Raw genomic sequence first — 16,701 nt, 5'->3', positions numbered from 1 at the left:
AAATTTTTAAAGCTTTCCTGACTTTGCTTCTAAAAAAACAATGTTCTTAAAAGTGAAAACAACCCATAACAATTCTTAAAAGTGTTCACTGCATCCTGGTGTCAGAGCTCCAGACTTAGAAAAAACAAAAGCTAAGAGAGAAAAGGCAGAAACAGAAAAACTAGTCTTTGTAATCCCTCAAAATACACAAGAGGAATTTCATTACCTTTAGCTGAACACATCTCTCCTTTTGGTTTATCCGTTCGCAATTATTCTCCTTTTTCTCGCTTTTGGAGATAGCTGTCTTTCTAAAAGTGTGTAGAAAAGAACATCTTAAAATAACTGCATCATCATGACCATTATCACATCTTGACTACACTGACTGGAAGTCCCATGGCTTTTCAGCAGTGTCATTAGGTGCAAGAACAAGGCTAAAATCCCACAGATGAGACAGGAAAGCACATCATGTTCAGTGTACACCATACAAAGCACCAATGGTTTTTAATTGTATTTTTTAAATTGTAAATCCTCTCTTTAATCTCAGTAGAAACCTTTTCAGATATTTTGTTCCATGGAAAAGCAACGAAACAAAAACTAAGTTGGTGATAAATTAAGATGTTTCAATTACTTTCAACTTTGTATCTATGAGTTGGTTTTGGTATGTGAAGTGACACTAGTACCAAACCCCTTACTTTACTCCCTAAGTCTGCCAAAATCAGATTCCAAATACCATGATATTCTGCCCTCTTGTGTGCTGGAGAGACCTGTTATTTTTTTGTTCTGTTCAACAAATCTGATTATGGTTAAATGCATCAAAGAGCAATGACTGAGGAAAATATGAAACAGCTGCAAATGATATATCCTGATGTTTACTATTTTGAATGCAGCTGGTTAAAAGCAGTTCTAGAAAAGCATTGATGTGAACCTTGGTGTAGGACTATGAGTAAATGCACACAGACTGACAGAATTTCAACAACAGTTTGGCACAAATGGCTCTACAAATCTCATAGAAATGTTCCACAGAACAACATACTCCAGGTGCTCTTAACTGTATCACTATATAATCTCAGAATAAATAAAATACTCTATTCCTTTATAGCAGGTGAGATACTCAAAACTACTGAACTGACTTAAGCCACTCACAAAATTCTGAAAACTCTATCGAGAAATTAAATAAAACGAGTAAGAATGTTATTTACTTCAATAATACTGAAGACACAAATGCTTTCATAAATTAAAGGCTAAAATCATACATGTTTACAATGTCACACATTAATTTCTGCATGAAACTGAGAATTTCTAGGCAATTTAGTAAGTTTGAACTTGTACTTACACTGTTGAGAGGTAATCGGCTGAAGGCAACAGACCTACCTGTATTATAACTTTTCAATATCCAACTCAGCAGAGAAGTGCAGAAGAACTCATTATCCACTTGAGCTCATCAGGAGCAGGAGGAAAAGCTGAGGCCTAGGGACCGTGAGATAACCTTTCAGGAAGCCATCAAGGACCAGGGCTTACTTACCCATGAGGTACCATGGAGAGAAGCATGGCTTTACCAGGAACTGAAAGAGCTGAGCATAAGCACTTGCAGGAGCATTTGCTAGATCATAACTTCCATAAGGAAAAGTCAGCCTTTATAACAGGATTTCTGTTACAAATCACCCTCTTGCGGAAGCAGAATTCTAACACTGCTATTAATCGTGAGCACTGCAACCGTCATAACACGTCACTTAATAACAGTAAGTGTTTAATACAACTCTTGATAAAATACTGTTCCTTCAGAACTATTTCAATATGACTAGAAAGTTCCTTTAAAAACTGTCCTACTGGTACTCACTTTGTAATAATATTCAAGTTGCTGACTTCAAAGAAGGGACTCAAACTGCTACATTATGACAGTATCTTTTCCTGAGAAAAGGAATGGAGAGACCACTGTGACAGTAAAACTATTTTCTGAGATCAAGACTAGGCACAAATCTACACAGTCTTATGCCAGTCAGTGCTTGTTAGAAAAATAAAGGCAGCTCAATAACCAGACTGTATATCAAATTTATGAAACAGAAACCCATCAGCATAAACTTAATATCTTCTTCTCCTATTAACATAATTATTTCCTACTCAGTAAAAATGAAAATGACATGTTAGCATTTCAAAAACAGGAGAAAATGACCCTCTAGGCTTTATATGACTATCAAAACAAGCACCCGTACTTTATTTGCAAATTACTGTGAATGTAATGATCAACTCGGCAAGTTTACCAGTCAACAAAGTGTGTGCTCTACCAGTTACAATCAATTTACATGTAATGATATGTCTAAATATGAATTTAAATGAGTTCTTGTCATTTCACATTGATCGGCTGCTTTATAATCATAAATATGGACAGTGACCACAGTTAATGTTGCAGAAACAGCAGAGCATGTACAAGTTTCATGAGGCAATGGTAACCAAACATGAAGAAATCTGTTTTTATATAAAAAGACAGCGCCTGACTGCTAAGCCATGTTTATTTTCCAGTCAAGTTAACAAACATACTTTCTAAGAGGTTACTTTCAGACAGTTGCTGTATATGCCATGTCCACAGCAAATATACAGTATGAATCACAACAGCTTTCTCACCTCATAACCTACTGGATTTCTCTTTAAATGTAAGAAAAGAACCCTGAGGCTGCCACAGCATAAAGAACATTTCAATATCATCCCCGTTGTATATACATATACATTATTAGGACCTGCAAAAATAATATTCTGGAGATTAAGAGAATTATAGTTTCTTTAACAGTGCATTAGTTGCATCCCTGCACAACAATCTTCAATACAATCATCGAAAAACTAAAATAACTGGGGCAAGCAAAATAGAGTTACTTCATAGCAGACACTGCTGATCTGATACATTGGAAAAATGCAAGACAAAGCCAGGTTTAACATACAAGGATCCATAATTAAAGGCTGGCCTTGAAAATGTCTTCATTTAATACAATTAAATGAATATAATGGCAATTACTTCATCAAAAGGATGCCATTATGTGGTAAAGTTAATTTCATTTTACTTAGAATAGCGTAAGATAAATAAAGCTTAACATTTTCCAAATAATAATCCTTTTCATTTCCCTTAGCTTTATTGATGATGCACATATTCAGGTAGAATACTCAACTATAACTTTTACTGATATACAGAATCATTTTAATGCTTATTCAGTACAATCTCTTGTTTTCAGTGTTTGGTAGTCACTTTTGTTTCAATAAAACGATACAGCAGATTTATACTTAACATTACATACAGGTTTTGTCTATACAAAGAATTTACAAAGCTTTTTCAACTGTGCAATGGTATGTCTCATACATACGAAATTTTTAAAATGCTGTATGAAGCTTTGACCTTGCCAATACACAGATCAACCTTCAGAAACTGTAATACGCATGAGTGGACACACATTTCTATCTGTGCCCAGTACAAGTATGGACATATTCAAAATGTTGTAACATCAGTATGATTTGCTTTTATTTTGGTGGTTGTGATATTCCAGGTGCAGATGCAAAGTGCACCTTAATGGTCCTCATAGTACTTTTATCCCCTTGTATTTTAAAGGCATCAGCTTCTTTTATTCTCCCTTGTAGCGAGGAGGTCTCTTCTCCTTAAATGCAAGAAGACCTTCAATTCTATCTTTTGTTGGAATAGTCTGCAATGAGCAGAGTAACAATTCATTATTGATGCCAAAAAACAATACCAAGAAAAATATTTTCATACAAATCCTAGTTCTTCAATTTATCCAACATGTAACATATAATACAAAACTAAAATAAAAAGTGCAACATCTAGTCAGATACAGGGAAATACCAGACACTTCAAAGACACAAAATAAGGCTGAGAAACTATTTGGGAGAAGGAATATCTTTTCTCCAAACAGATGACAGTGAAAACCTCTTTAGGGTTTGGGTTTGAGTTTTTGGGGGTTTGCTTTTGGGTTTTTCTTTTGTTTGTTTGTTTTTGGTTTTGTCTTTTTTTTCTTTGGGGGGGGGCGGGGGGGTTGTAGGTTATTAATCACACTGTGTGTTTTAAATAAACATCTAACACTGATACTTTCATCTCCATGATCTTGAAGTCCAAGAACATACAACACATCATTCTGTGTTTTGCTGGCAAAGATGTTTGTCTCAGTTATCCGTTGGTTGGCACATACGCCATTAATAGCATATGCTAGTAAAGTGCCCTTTATGTTATTTCATGTTAAACCAAAACAAAGCATAAGCAAGGCAGTTCTTGGATGGGATGTATGGCAGTGTATGACTGGCTAGGTACATGGCTGGTAGTGCTTCACTACCTTCGCCCTAACAGTCTTGGTAGGGAGATATTTTTGTCCTAAACTTCACCTCCTTCCTTAAATTCCTTACAAAACCATAGCATGTAGAAGGAAGGTCTAAATACAATGATAAAATATTTGTAGAAGAAACCACAGAGCAATTTCTAGTTCATTTTCTGCAAGTTTCATAAGAGGAACCAACAAAGCCTGTTTTCTGGGTTTTTTCATGTAATCGTAGTTACATACCTGAGCGTAACAAGCTTCTTCAATTGCTAAACCTGTTACTAGGTCAACCTGAGGAGAAGAATACAAAGTTTTTTAAAAGCATATTTTTGTACATTATATTATTTCCTGACAGCTAAATTAAATACTGTGTTTCTATATGCTACATACTAAAACACTTCTGCAAAGTTCTTCTATGCTACTTTAACACAGAAAAGCTACACTGCCATGATTGATTAGTATTTCTGCTACAGTTTTCTTATTTGGTGATATCATCAGTATATAATACACTATTAGAACAATGTATGTTCTTCACTACAAATTATCTGGACTAAAAACCACTAGCTACTTCCACATTTGTAGTAATTTCATTTACTACAAGGGAAAAGATATAATGTACTGCATAGTTATTTAAAAATTGCTCTGAAACAAGTTCTGTTCAAAAGGTCATGCAAGAACAGGATGCCATGCTACAAAGTAAACATAAATTCAAGTCTAAAGGGATTTTAAATAAAAAAACAAGAGGACAAGGGCCATCCTGCATCATCAACTAGTATTAACATTTTTTCTTCATTAACTGGTCTGAACAGCTGAAAAGGCTGGATTTTCCCCTCACTGCTTCTTCATCTGTCTTAAGTATCAACTGCTGCAGAATTTAGCAGCTCTTCACATGGCTACTGAAAAGACTGTGGCTGTGCACCACAGGCAATCTGTCAAGGGGAGATAAGCTATAGGATAGATTAGCAAAGGAAGCCATGAAAGCTATGCCATGGAAGGTTTGTGACAACAGACTGAATGAACATTTGGCTTGATTGGTTTTGATACAGTAAATCTAGTCTTGGGGCCCCAAGATTGAACTAGATGGTCATTCAGAGTCCTTCTAACCCTGCTGTCTCTAACTGCACAAACATCATGATTCCAATCTTTCAGTCCACTAGACCAGATAGTGACGTAATTTAGCTTGTAGCACTTTTAATCTTGTGTACCACTGAAATAGATCTTGAATTCCACCATTACTTGCTGCAGAAATGAACATACTATCTGCACAACAGCAAACAGCATCTGAGTTTGGTTCTCAGGCCAAAGCTTACCAGTGGTACACTTTGCTGAACTCAATTATATCACTGGTTGCTTCTGACACTTCAAGAAAAAAAGGACCATTCTTAAATTCATCTTCTTGGATTCAGATGTTGCCTGCAGTGTGACCCCTTTCCTTGTCTCAGATGGAGCTATAAAGTGTCCTGGTGCAGAGCTTATGCATGCACTTAACTTTATGCTTAGTCCTGGTGAGGTCAGCAAGATGCTTCAGAAGCCTAAGTAAAACACATCTCCAGACATGTTCAGGGCTGGATTTTAATGAGCTTTAGAGCTAGGTCAATAGTGTTGAAGAAGGAGTGGCAATCAAAATCAAGTATTAAATCAGACTCCAGATAGAATTTTAACATTAACCTCTATTAAACTATTAAAAATAAATAATATGCCTTTTGGCCTTTATTAGAGACTGAATACTGAGAGCACCGTCAGAGCATGAATTTGAGGTTTTTTTCTGCCAGCATTTGAAGTACAATTTGTTCATAGTAGTGTATGTTTACCTTCTAGTATTAATAATTAGCAGACTGCATTACTCCTGGACACATATGAGGCTACTAAGCCTCATTACGGAAATCAGCATCAACTCTTGTCTCAGGAGAATGAGACAGAAAAAAAATTGCATTTCATCTTTTAAAAAGTTTTAACCAAACAGATTTTGAAAGACTATACACTGAGAAACTAAAAACAGGTCTAGAAAAAAATCACTACACTAGACCTGTTGTCAGCCTGACTTCTGCTTACTGTTATCAAAGTACAGATCCTTACCTCCATTCCCTGATTGATGGCCAGTTTTGCAACTCTCATTGCTACTGGTCCCTAAAATTAAAGAAAAGGCTTATTTACGTATCATAAAAATCTACAAGATTATGCAGTGGATAGTCTGTACATCAATGTTCTTATATTAGGACATTCCAGACTTTGGACTTTTATTAAATATATAGTGTATAGGTCAAGTATCCTAAATTACAGCCCTAATTAAAACACTGCCTTTGGTTTATGTTTCAAAGGTGCTGAGCATGTCCACTTTTGGCAAGCTTGCTCAACTCCCTTCAAAACAAGGCTCAGAATGGCCACCTTAAAAGACATTATTATAGGCATTTACAAGGTCCACACAATGGAGACATGTGAAAAGATAATGAAATGAAATTAACTGATGCAGCTTCAAACCTAAAATACACTGCTGCAAAGCCTGCACTGGTCCAGTGGTAACACTTCTGCGAGCATCTGAGGTTCCCAGCAAGTGGAAGGATTTCCATCCCCCTTTACACTGTGCTGCAGAATAGCGAAACATCTTTAAGAATCATCTCAGTCCTGTGCCTATCCATCAGCATCAGCTTCTGAATATTCAGGCATTGCTTTAGAGAAGTGGCCTGCTGCTTTGGGAAAAGCCAAATGCTTTTAAGCTCGTTCCAATGAGAAGTTGTAACTATAATTCAACCTTCCAGATCCACTGTATTCATATTTTTATTGTACTTTTTCATCTTTGTCTTTCTATGAGGGTGCTCAAGACACAAGTAACCAATGTTAAATGCCATATTTAATCTGTAACATTTTCCATTTTCAATGAAAAATTTGGCTGTTACACTTGTGATCCAATAAAGTGGTTTACTAATTACTTTTTTTCTTCTGCCTCCTACAAATTTGCTACCTGGGACCCTTCCCTTGAAAAGCAGGTTTATCAAAAGCTCCAAACTCACAGTCCTACTCTGAACAAACAGCCTGCAGTCTATTGCAATAGGGGAACAGGTAGCAATCAGGTATCACAAAGACTCCTGTAACGGTCATACTTAAACTTACTAAAATTTTCAAGTTCTAAAGCACAAAAATTCAGTAAATCCCATTTCCTTTTTGATGAAAGAGAGTGTGTCACTTAGAATGAATGACAATAAAGCATGATTCTTTCATCAAGCTTTTACACAAAGGACGCAAAGCAAACTTTCTGCTAGTGGATAGGTTTTACTTTAATACTGAAATTATATTTAGCTTTACATTTTCAAAATAGGATTCACACTGAGATATGTCCTCTTTCATATGGACACACATTTTGCCTCTCTTCTGAAGTGTTCAGTAGCAAAAGAATAACCTATTAAGATAACTGCTTCCCTAAAAAAACCCACCATTATGCTATTTCTTTTTAAATGTCAAAGTGAAAATATGCAATACAAACACTGTACCATGATGATACCAGGACTGACAGAGTTTTTTTGCTACCAAGTAACACCTGTCCTGGTTTGAGCTAACTAGAACTGATTTTCTATTTAGTGATTTTACTTTTCAGCTCAGTCTACATGTTTTTCCAGTATGTGCTGCTAGAAGATAAGGTCAAGGTCAAGTGTTTCATCATGGGTGCTGTGTCTGCGCCTACTCGGGGGGGAAGCAGACCCAAAACTGACCAACTAGGTATTCCATCCCGCATACGTCATAACGTCACACTTAGTATAAAGCCAAGGGATCAGGAGTGTCTCAACCCTTCTTCCATCTTGGAGCCCTTCCATCTCAGACCCTTTCGTCTGTCTTGATCCTGCAATGGTCGAAGTCTGAGCAGACCCCTGCTAGTTCGTCTGCCTCTGATCCTGCTTTGTGTTCCTGCATCCTGCTCCCACCTGCTGCTGAGTTTGGTCTGGGACTTCTCCAGTGCTCGGCTCTGCAGAGCCTCTGGTGACGTATTCGTCATTGGGGGGAAGGTGGGGGGAGGATTTTATATTGGTTTTGTGCATATTTGTACATATTTGTATATACTTCATTATTTTCCAATTTACATTATTATCCTGTAGTACTAGTATTATAGTTTTATTAAATGTTAGTTTTATTTTCCAACCCATAAAGTTTCTCTCCCTTATTCATTTGTCTTCCCTTCTGGGGAGGGGAGAGGGGTTACTAGAGAGTGTCTGTCCACGATTTAATGGCTGGCCCAGCCCTCAATCATGACACCACCACAAATAACTATACTTCTGACTGCTCTCAACGTAACTAGAATAGCTTTTTAATACATAATTTCATGACAGGTTTTCTTTTCCAGTCTTAATGTTTGGTAAAAACTAAAATCAAAATAATTTGGTTTACCTGAGGTAAAAATTCTCTTGCCAGAGCTAATGCTCTTCTGTATGCAGCATCCCCTGCTTCATTCTGTTCTACGACATGGCTAATCAATCCTATTGATTTTGCTTCCTCACCATCTACAACACGTGCAGAGAAGATTAGTTCTTTTGCCAAAGACACTCCAATTGTGCGAGGTAATCTCTGTGTCCCCCCTGAAGTTTGGAAAAAGAGAGAAAATAAGTATTAGTTTCCCATCCATTTATACAAGTGTAGATGCCTTGTTCAGTTCAAGTATTTTAATTTTAAATTCCATAAACAATTATATGAACATACAGAAATTAAACTGTCATAGAAAGGCATTCCTAAATGCTTTCTTCAGTTTTGAAACTAAATGTAAAATAAAATTAATTGCTCTGTTTCTTAGAAAGACATGTACATAACTAAAAAGAGGTCATATTAATAGAGATTCTTTTTGATTACAGACAAGTTACCTTATTCAGATCAGGCAAAAGCTGAAGGAAAACTACTTGCTAGTAATCACCATATCCAAAACTCTGCTTCTTTTAAACAATCTGTGTATTTTTATTATACTAACCACCATAGTAAGAACACTTTTGAAGAATTATACTCAGAAAGTATATATACTCTAACAAGACTCTAGTCCATGATAAAATCTGCATATGTTAGGGACAATAAAAATTTATATGTAAATTAAAATAAAGCCAACAGACAAGGTCTTAAAAAAGCTACGGTTCTATCTCTTCTTAATTTATATTACTGCTGAAATCTTAAAGTCTGATTACAAAAACTAAGGAAGCACAATGGCAGGTGTCTATCAGCAGAGAAAGGCACCTAAATTCAGTCAGCTTTTCTTACTATGTTAAAAATGTATTGGGCAGATTCACATTTTCGGAAGGCAAAGAAGCAGCAACTACATTAACCAGGCATGAGAAGAATACTCAGTTGGACTAACAATTAACTTTCCAGAACTGACAACGAAAATGTGGGAATAACTGTTATCAAAATTGAAGAAGGAGACTCAAATCACAGAAGCAGATGTTTGCATGTATTAAAACAGTGGACAAGGCCTTTATCCAGGAGAAAGGATTTTGAAAACATACAAGATCTACTCTTTTGACATGGGTCGGAAAGAAATACTCTATATAAAGAGTCTGTAAGTAAAAGTTTCTTTCCAGATAGCTATTTCCGCAGAAGCATGCTAATATATTCAAATATAAATATAAGTATATATGCAAGAGGAATATTTATAGGAGGAGTTCAAAGGGAAGTGGTACAACACTGGGTAGATGTGTGTTCAATTAATACAAAATAGATCGATTTCCACTAGATAATGCAGGACTAAGCCAGTATTATATTGAAGCTATTCAGTTCTGTTACTGATGTTTCCTGAAAATACTTTAAATACATTTTTGAGACAAATAAACTGACTGGAGGCAAACGAAAGGTTTTTGTGACTCAATGATTCAGCTTTCAACTATTGTTTTTTATGAATCACAAGCTTCAGTACTACTGTAGCCTTTTCCATAAGAAAAGACCCGCCTTTGAACACATTACATTAAAAAATTCCAAAGATTTAGGGAATTTCTGCCTTACGTCTTTCTTGTCTATTATAAGATCATGATCTATAACAAATACTAAGATACATTTTCTGGGCTGAAACTGGGGGAATTAAGAAATGCCTACACTCAGAATAGTTAAAATCTGCAGAACAACATCATTACTAACTAAATACAAATAATGTGATACTTTCTATGGCCCTACCACTCTGAGAGGATTTCAGCAAGACTGTCCTAATGGTCGAGGGCAACAGGCAACAGCAAGAGGAACTCATGTTCAATAAATCATGCTAATTCTGCTAGTAGTACAGCTAAGCCAGTGACAGAGGTAGGGTGAAAATTTTGCTAACAGCATAATTCAGAGAAAGTGCCTAATCTAGGGCATTCTTATGAAAGGGGCAGGGTGGTGCGGTGGTGGAGAGACTAAACCAAAACCCCTATGAAGTACTACAACCCCCAGAGCCTAAGCCTTCCTGCTAGCCTTGGCTGCCTCACTGATGAGATTCACAGAGACTGACTAAAGCCGCAGCTATAAAACTTTTTATGAGAACTACATGCCATAAAAATGTGAGCTGTGTTTTCAAGAAGCTTGCTGCTTCTGATACGAAGCTGTACCACCATCACCACAAACAAACATTTACTGGCTTTTTTGTTTTAAACACTGAGCATGTCTTTTAATTTCTTACCCACAGAAGCTGTCACACGCTAATCAACATCTATCCTTACACACATTTTAAGTGTACATCAGAACACAGACAATGTCTCTCTCGATTCTCTTTAAGAATAGTTTAGTTATAAATTATCCCTCTCACCATAGTAATGGAATCTAGAAAAGCATCATGTTTGGCTTTCGATTAAAGAAAACTATTTCTCCAAATAATAAGACCTGAAACCATATGAGGCTAAATTTACTGACTCCACATCTTCTGCTTATTCCTTACTTGCTATGCCTAGCCTTATTTCCAACTTAATTATCTCCCCTTCCTTTACTGTTTTATCTCTTCTATTACTGCTTTTACCAGGAAATGTTGAAAACAAAATTTAATTGAGCAACAATATTTCATAACTTTGACCAAACAATGGGTATGCTTGAGCATGAAATAGTGTTTATAGACGAAGTGTTCTTGCCAGTGTCTTACACAATAATGATTAAAGAACAAAAAAAAAGCAGACTATAGTCTAGTTGTCTGGCTGCCTCCTACACTGTAAAGCCATTAAGCAGAGGAGCATATTCTTTGATTAATATTCACAGAACAGAAGCCAACAGTTCAGTGCATCAATCATATATATTCAGTAGTAGGAATAAGATATATGCACATACAAAAAGCAGTAAGACCCAATCAATCAAATGCAAACAACACACCAAAATCCATTCAACACACCAAAGTTACATCTATTTATGAAGAAAAGACAGAGAGTATGCTGCAGATAGATGCTCTGTTTTGGTAATACAAAAAGAACACATAATGCCTGCCAACTACAATCAGTGCTAAAGGAGGTAACACCCAGTCTTCAAAGACATTACTTAACCAATGCATTTAATCTAAATGTATAGCAGAATTTGATGGAAGAATAGTTGTTTCATCTTCACAAATTTAATGACATGTTATTTCAAGGACTAGTGATCTGGTATTACTCACTATGTTGATAAAAGTATTTGACATACAGTTACAATGTAAATGTGTTCTTATCTGCAATGGTATGTATTCAATGTTGGAATAATTGTAAACAGCAGTTTCAGATGACACTCTAGTTCATGTGAAAAGACAGTAAATATGAGACTGCTAAATTCTGGTAAGAAAATTGTTAAGCAGTATTTTTTTTCTTTAGCAAATAGTTGATTTTGTATGAGTATTTATTTACTGTCAGTAATTCATCAATTACAAAATATGTACACAATTGGTTTGGATTAAGGGAATTACATGATAAATTCCCAAGAGTGTATCCAACAAGATGAAGCAACTAGCTTACTGGAAATAGATTCATCATTCTGGCAGAGAATACCTACAGTCAGTAGTTTCTCATAGCTCAAGGCTCTGTCAAAACATATTGGAAAAAATGCTGTTCTGACAAAAAAATCCAAACTTTAATTCAGCAATTATCCTGCTTATTAAGTCAAGTAAAAATGAGTCTTTCTATCCTATTCTTCCTATCACAAGCTTTGTTTTGATTCGTGATAGGTTAATTTTACTGACTTCTAGACTTATTTTTTTAAGGACTACTGTGCATTCACAATGTTTTAATAATAATCAATGATGAAACCAAAGTTTGTCAGCCACAAACTTTCTAATTATTGAAGTCAGCCAAGAAATGGCTCAAATGCATCCTTGTGATTCTTTTGCAGAAAGTTGTTAGGAGTAGATTTTTCTCCTTTCCATTGAAACTCACAGAAATATGGAACACAGAAGTTTGTTGTTCATAACATTGAATCCTTAACAATGTAAGCCCATAAATAAGCTAACATGGATAAAACTATTATTTTAATGTAATACTTTTCAGTCATGTAAGTCATATTTTAAAAGTCTGTGTAACAAACATGTTTTCCACTTTTAAAGTACCTGCCATCCATTGCTAAGTTAAGCACTTTTCAAATTATCAAACACTCTAAAAGCCTAAACACTAGCAAGACAATATTTAGCACCAAGTTTCCAACAGATTTTTCCAGATTAGGCCTTGATTCTGCAAAGTTGTACATGTTTCAGCTAACTTAAATCTAGGTATAAATCTTTATGGGCTCAGACATCCCAAATCCTTTTACAGAAGAAAATAACAAGAGCCATTCACTGGCACAAACTGGATTAACCAATGAATAACCAAAACCAGCTCAGACTAGGAAAGACACCAACGAAGATGCAAGTGATGGGGTGAAAATGGTATGGAGAATAAAAGAAACAAAACATTATCTCTGGAAGGGGAAAAAACCACTGAGCTGACGGGTAGCCAGCAGTAGGCAAGGTGACTCTCTATGTCTGGCCATAAAAGTCGTCATTTGGAAGAAGAGTGGAGACCTGAGCAAAGCCTGAGACAGTGGCCTGAGGCTGACTCAGAGGCTGCTCTGGGATCTGTGATGGCTAAGAAAGTAAGTTGTTTAAGTGAGATTTCGTACTAGGCTGCCAAAAGGGCTGGTGGCAGTGTGGCTTGCCAATCAAGCCGAAGAAAGCCCTGCAGGAATGTCAGACACAACAGTACCCAAGGCCAAAGACTACCTAGGCCAGCCTGGCAGTGGCAAACCCCAACTCCACAAGTGCCAAGTTTATTTGCAAACCAGCCCTTTTATGGATTTTCACAATCCGTTTTATTCATCTGCATCTGTGGATTGGTTTATTTAAAAACCTATCTGAAAGAAGCCTAGAACATACCAAACTGCCATGCGTGGGTGGCTCGAAGGTGGCAGCTTGAACCAGAAGAATGTAGTACTTGGCTTGAAGATGCAGGAACGCTTATGATGCATGAAAGAAAGTGTAAATACACTTTCAGAACTCCCTAGCAGTTAAATAGTCACAGCTTTTGTACAGAAAGATGAAATTGTTGGGTAATTTAGAAAAAACTAATTTATTTTCAAAATAAGTAATCCTCTTGTAGATTGAGAAAGATAGAAGATGGTTTCCCAGAAGATGGCTGCATACATGAACTGAATGGAATAAAAAAATACATCTGGAACCTGTTTTTTATAAAATGGACTCCACTTCAAAAGCGATTCTGCATCTGGTGTGAGAACCATACTCCGCATTTCTCTCACAAGGGTGGTACAAACAACTGCATGGACTCCACTGACAGACTGAACACTGTTTGACAAGCACAGATCTGCACCACCACCTGTGGACTCCCAGGACTCCCAGTATTAGCAATCCATGCACTTACAATCTGCCTTATTTCTTTCTTAACTGAAATTGTTTGAGGAAGAAAAAAGAAATGCTTAAGGCTGTTAATCTACTTACTAACTTTTACTTTAAATAAATGCAACAAGAATGAGCACACACAGATACTCAGTAAGGCCACATGTCTTCCTATTACTTCAGATAGGAACTTGGTCTTACTGTCATTTGGGAATGCAATGACAGAAAGTGAACTTAAACAAAATTAAAAAATACATTTAATCCTAACTCATCTTGCTGCAGATAGAAATTTATGGCCCAAGAGAAGCCATTTTCCAGTTTCAAAATTACACCCACACATTTATGAAGTCATTACTCAGCTGTAAAAACAGGTAGGAGGTTTAGACCAGAGCTGCTCTGCATGATCATACTTTACAAAGCATCCTGGCCTTATGAGTAATATTAGGTAAAAACTTTTATTGAACTTGTATTTTAAATAAATGTACAGTCTATGTTCTTATAGTTTTGGATTGACTATGACAGTTAAAATTTGATTCATGAAAAAATCTGGACAAAAATAAAAAACGAGACATAAAAAAATCCATCATCATTACTCAGGGCAAGTGAAATACGGAAAAATGAATTACCACAGTAGTATCCTATTTTTATTTCCATTTTGAGTGAGAACACAGTTTCAAATTGGGACAATTACTTTAGTTTTTAATTACAAGAACTGAAATAAATAACAAAGCAAAAAATGGACGATGGAATCTGAAGTCTTCACTGCTTATGAGCTAGTGACTTGAATGATTTCCTCGCTTCAGCTCTCTCCTCATAGAAATCCTCCATTTTATTCATCCACACAGCAAAGAAATTAATCACTCTGCTACCTCCTCAAACCAATTCCTATTCCTAACCCTATTCTTTCTCCCATCCTGGCTATTATCAAATTAATTTGCTTTCAACTATTCCAAAGTAATGGGTTTTTAAGAATTTATCTCTGAAATTATTAATCCCTGAAATTCTCTGACTTGAGCAGCACTAAAGAAAGGAGAATCAGTGGGTAAAAGAATGGGAGCCCAGGGAAAGCAGCAAAGCCAAAGAGACTGTGGGACGACACAGCCCTGCCTGGTTCAGCTGTCAAATGCCAAGAAGGCAGAGTGCTCTCTCTACTGATAAATGAAATTGTAGCTACTACCAAGCATATCTGTTATCTTGAGTAGGATGTTCTACCAGATAAGGCAGCAATACACTACAGCTACACTGCACCTACCCTAGTATCCAGGCTATAACATAGTGTCTGTAACACTTTACAGTGCTTTGAAAACACAGCCTCTACCAAAAAACTGGCCAAATGTTTCAAAGTTGGCATGCATTAATTTAACAATCTGCAACAGATTTCTTCAGTAGATCAGAACGTAAATTTGAGATACCAAGTCTGATATTCAGAAATACTCCTTAACTTTTTCAGCATGATCTGTTAGATTTTGCAGTGCTATCTAGGAGTACCAGAATGGCATTGTGTTTTTTACTTCCCAGACTGATCCTCTTATTTGCTACTATACAGTAATTGCAACATAGCAATACAGAAGAGAAGTCATTGCTCATAGCATGCAATGCAAAATGGCTGTATGCAATGGGAAGTCTAGATGGAGAAACTAGTGCTAATTAGATTCTTCTGTCATCTAATTACACACAGTTGAGTTGATTTTCATGGACCTTTACTGTTTTAAGGATCAAAAAAATTAAATAATTTTATTTTCCTGACATCCTAAATCCAAATTCCAGGAAGAGAGACATTTTCAGCTATATATTCAGGAGGTAATGAATAAATGAATCTGTATCAGTAGCAAGAGCTAATATAGTAGCTGGAAACACTGCACTAATTAAAAAAAATATAAGTATCTTTTAATTAACATAAGTTAATTGAACTTAATTGAACTAGTGAATAGTTTGTAACAAATGCTAAGGATCAACAAGACAGGAAGCACCACTCATGTCACACGAGCTGGCCTCATCCTGCTCCTTGGGCAGGATCATTCTGATGTGAGTAGACCTGTGTGCTTCCAGGTTTGGCTACAGCCTGGTTGCTGCTCCTAGCTCTGGTCAAGACTAGGCACTCCTACATGCAGATCTATTGACCCTTCCCTGGCAGCAATCCTCTTGGTTGATTAAAGAGTCAGTGCCAGAGCTCTCCCAAATCCACACCAGTTTGGGAACATTTTACTGGAGTCCAGAGACTTCAGAAGCTCTATTTCTGTGTAAGTCTTTCAGAGAATACATGGTGTATGAGCATAAAACTTAAAAAAAGAAAAAAAAAGGCATTTCTTTAATAGAAGACACTTTACCCTTGAAATCCAAAGAGAATAATGAAATCTTTAGAAAAACAGTAGACATGCTGAATGAAACCCCTTGTAGACTCCATTTGCCTGCAAGGCTAGGAATTTGATGAGTAAGCATAAACCCTCATCACCTTCTTGGCCTCAGTCTCTTTCTTCTTTCTTTCTTAGAAAAAAAGAAAATGTATTTTTTTAACAGAATTCCCACTTCTCTTTCATTTTAAATCTGATATGTGTTTCACCCTAAGACTTGGCAGCTCTCTTCCCCTGCCAGCCTCAGCTGTAACATTTATTCTTCTTGCAAGTGAACTATTGAAACAGCTCGAAAATTTACAGT

The 16,701-nt window shown here is 36.3% G+C and overlaps 1 protein-coding gene across 1 annotated transcript; it reads right to left on the bottom strand.

Annotated features, from left to right (window-relative positions):
- Positions 1-3,061: 3,061 nt before the first annotated feature.
- On the bottom strand, positions 3,062-16,187 carry AUH (AU RNA binding protein/enoyl-CoA hydratase; the record flags this gene model as incomplete). Its single annotated transcript, XM_010181915.1, has 5 exons — positions 3,062-3,659; positions 4,527-4,574; positions 6,360-6,410; positions 8,658-8,845; positions 16,168-16,187. Coding segments are annotated over 5 exons (385 nt in total), but the record flags the coding sequence as incomplete, so codon positions are not given.
- Between the last annotated feature and the right edge of the window lie 514 nt (positions 16,188-16,701).

This window comes from Mesitornis unicolor, unplaced genomic scaffold (assembly GCF_000695765.1).
Source record: "Mesitornis unicolor isolate BGI_N332 unplaced genomic scaffold, ASM69576v1 scaffold20443, whole genome shotgun sequence".
NCBI classification, from domain to species: domain Eukaryota; kingdom Metazoa; phylum Chordata; class Aves; order Mesitornithiformes; family Mesitornithidae; genus Mesitornis; species Mesitornis unicolor.
The sequence above is the reverse complement of the archived record's forward strand: the minus strand, read 5'-3'. Positions and strand labels throughout refer to the sequence as shown.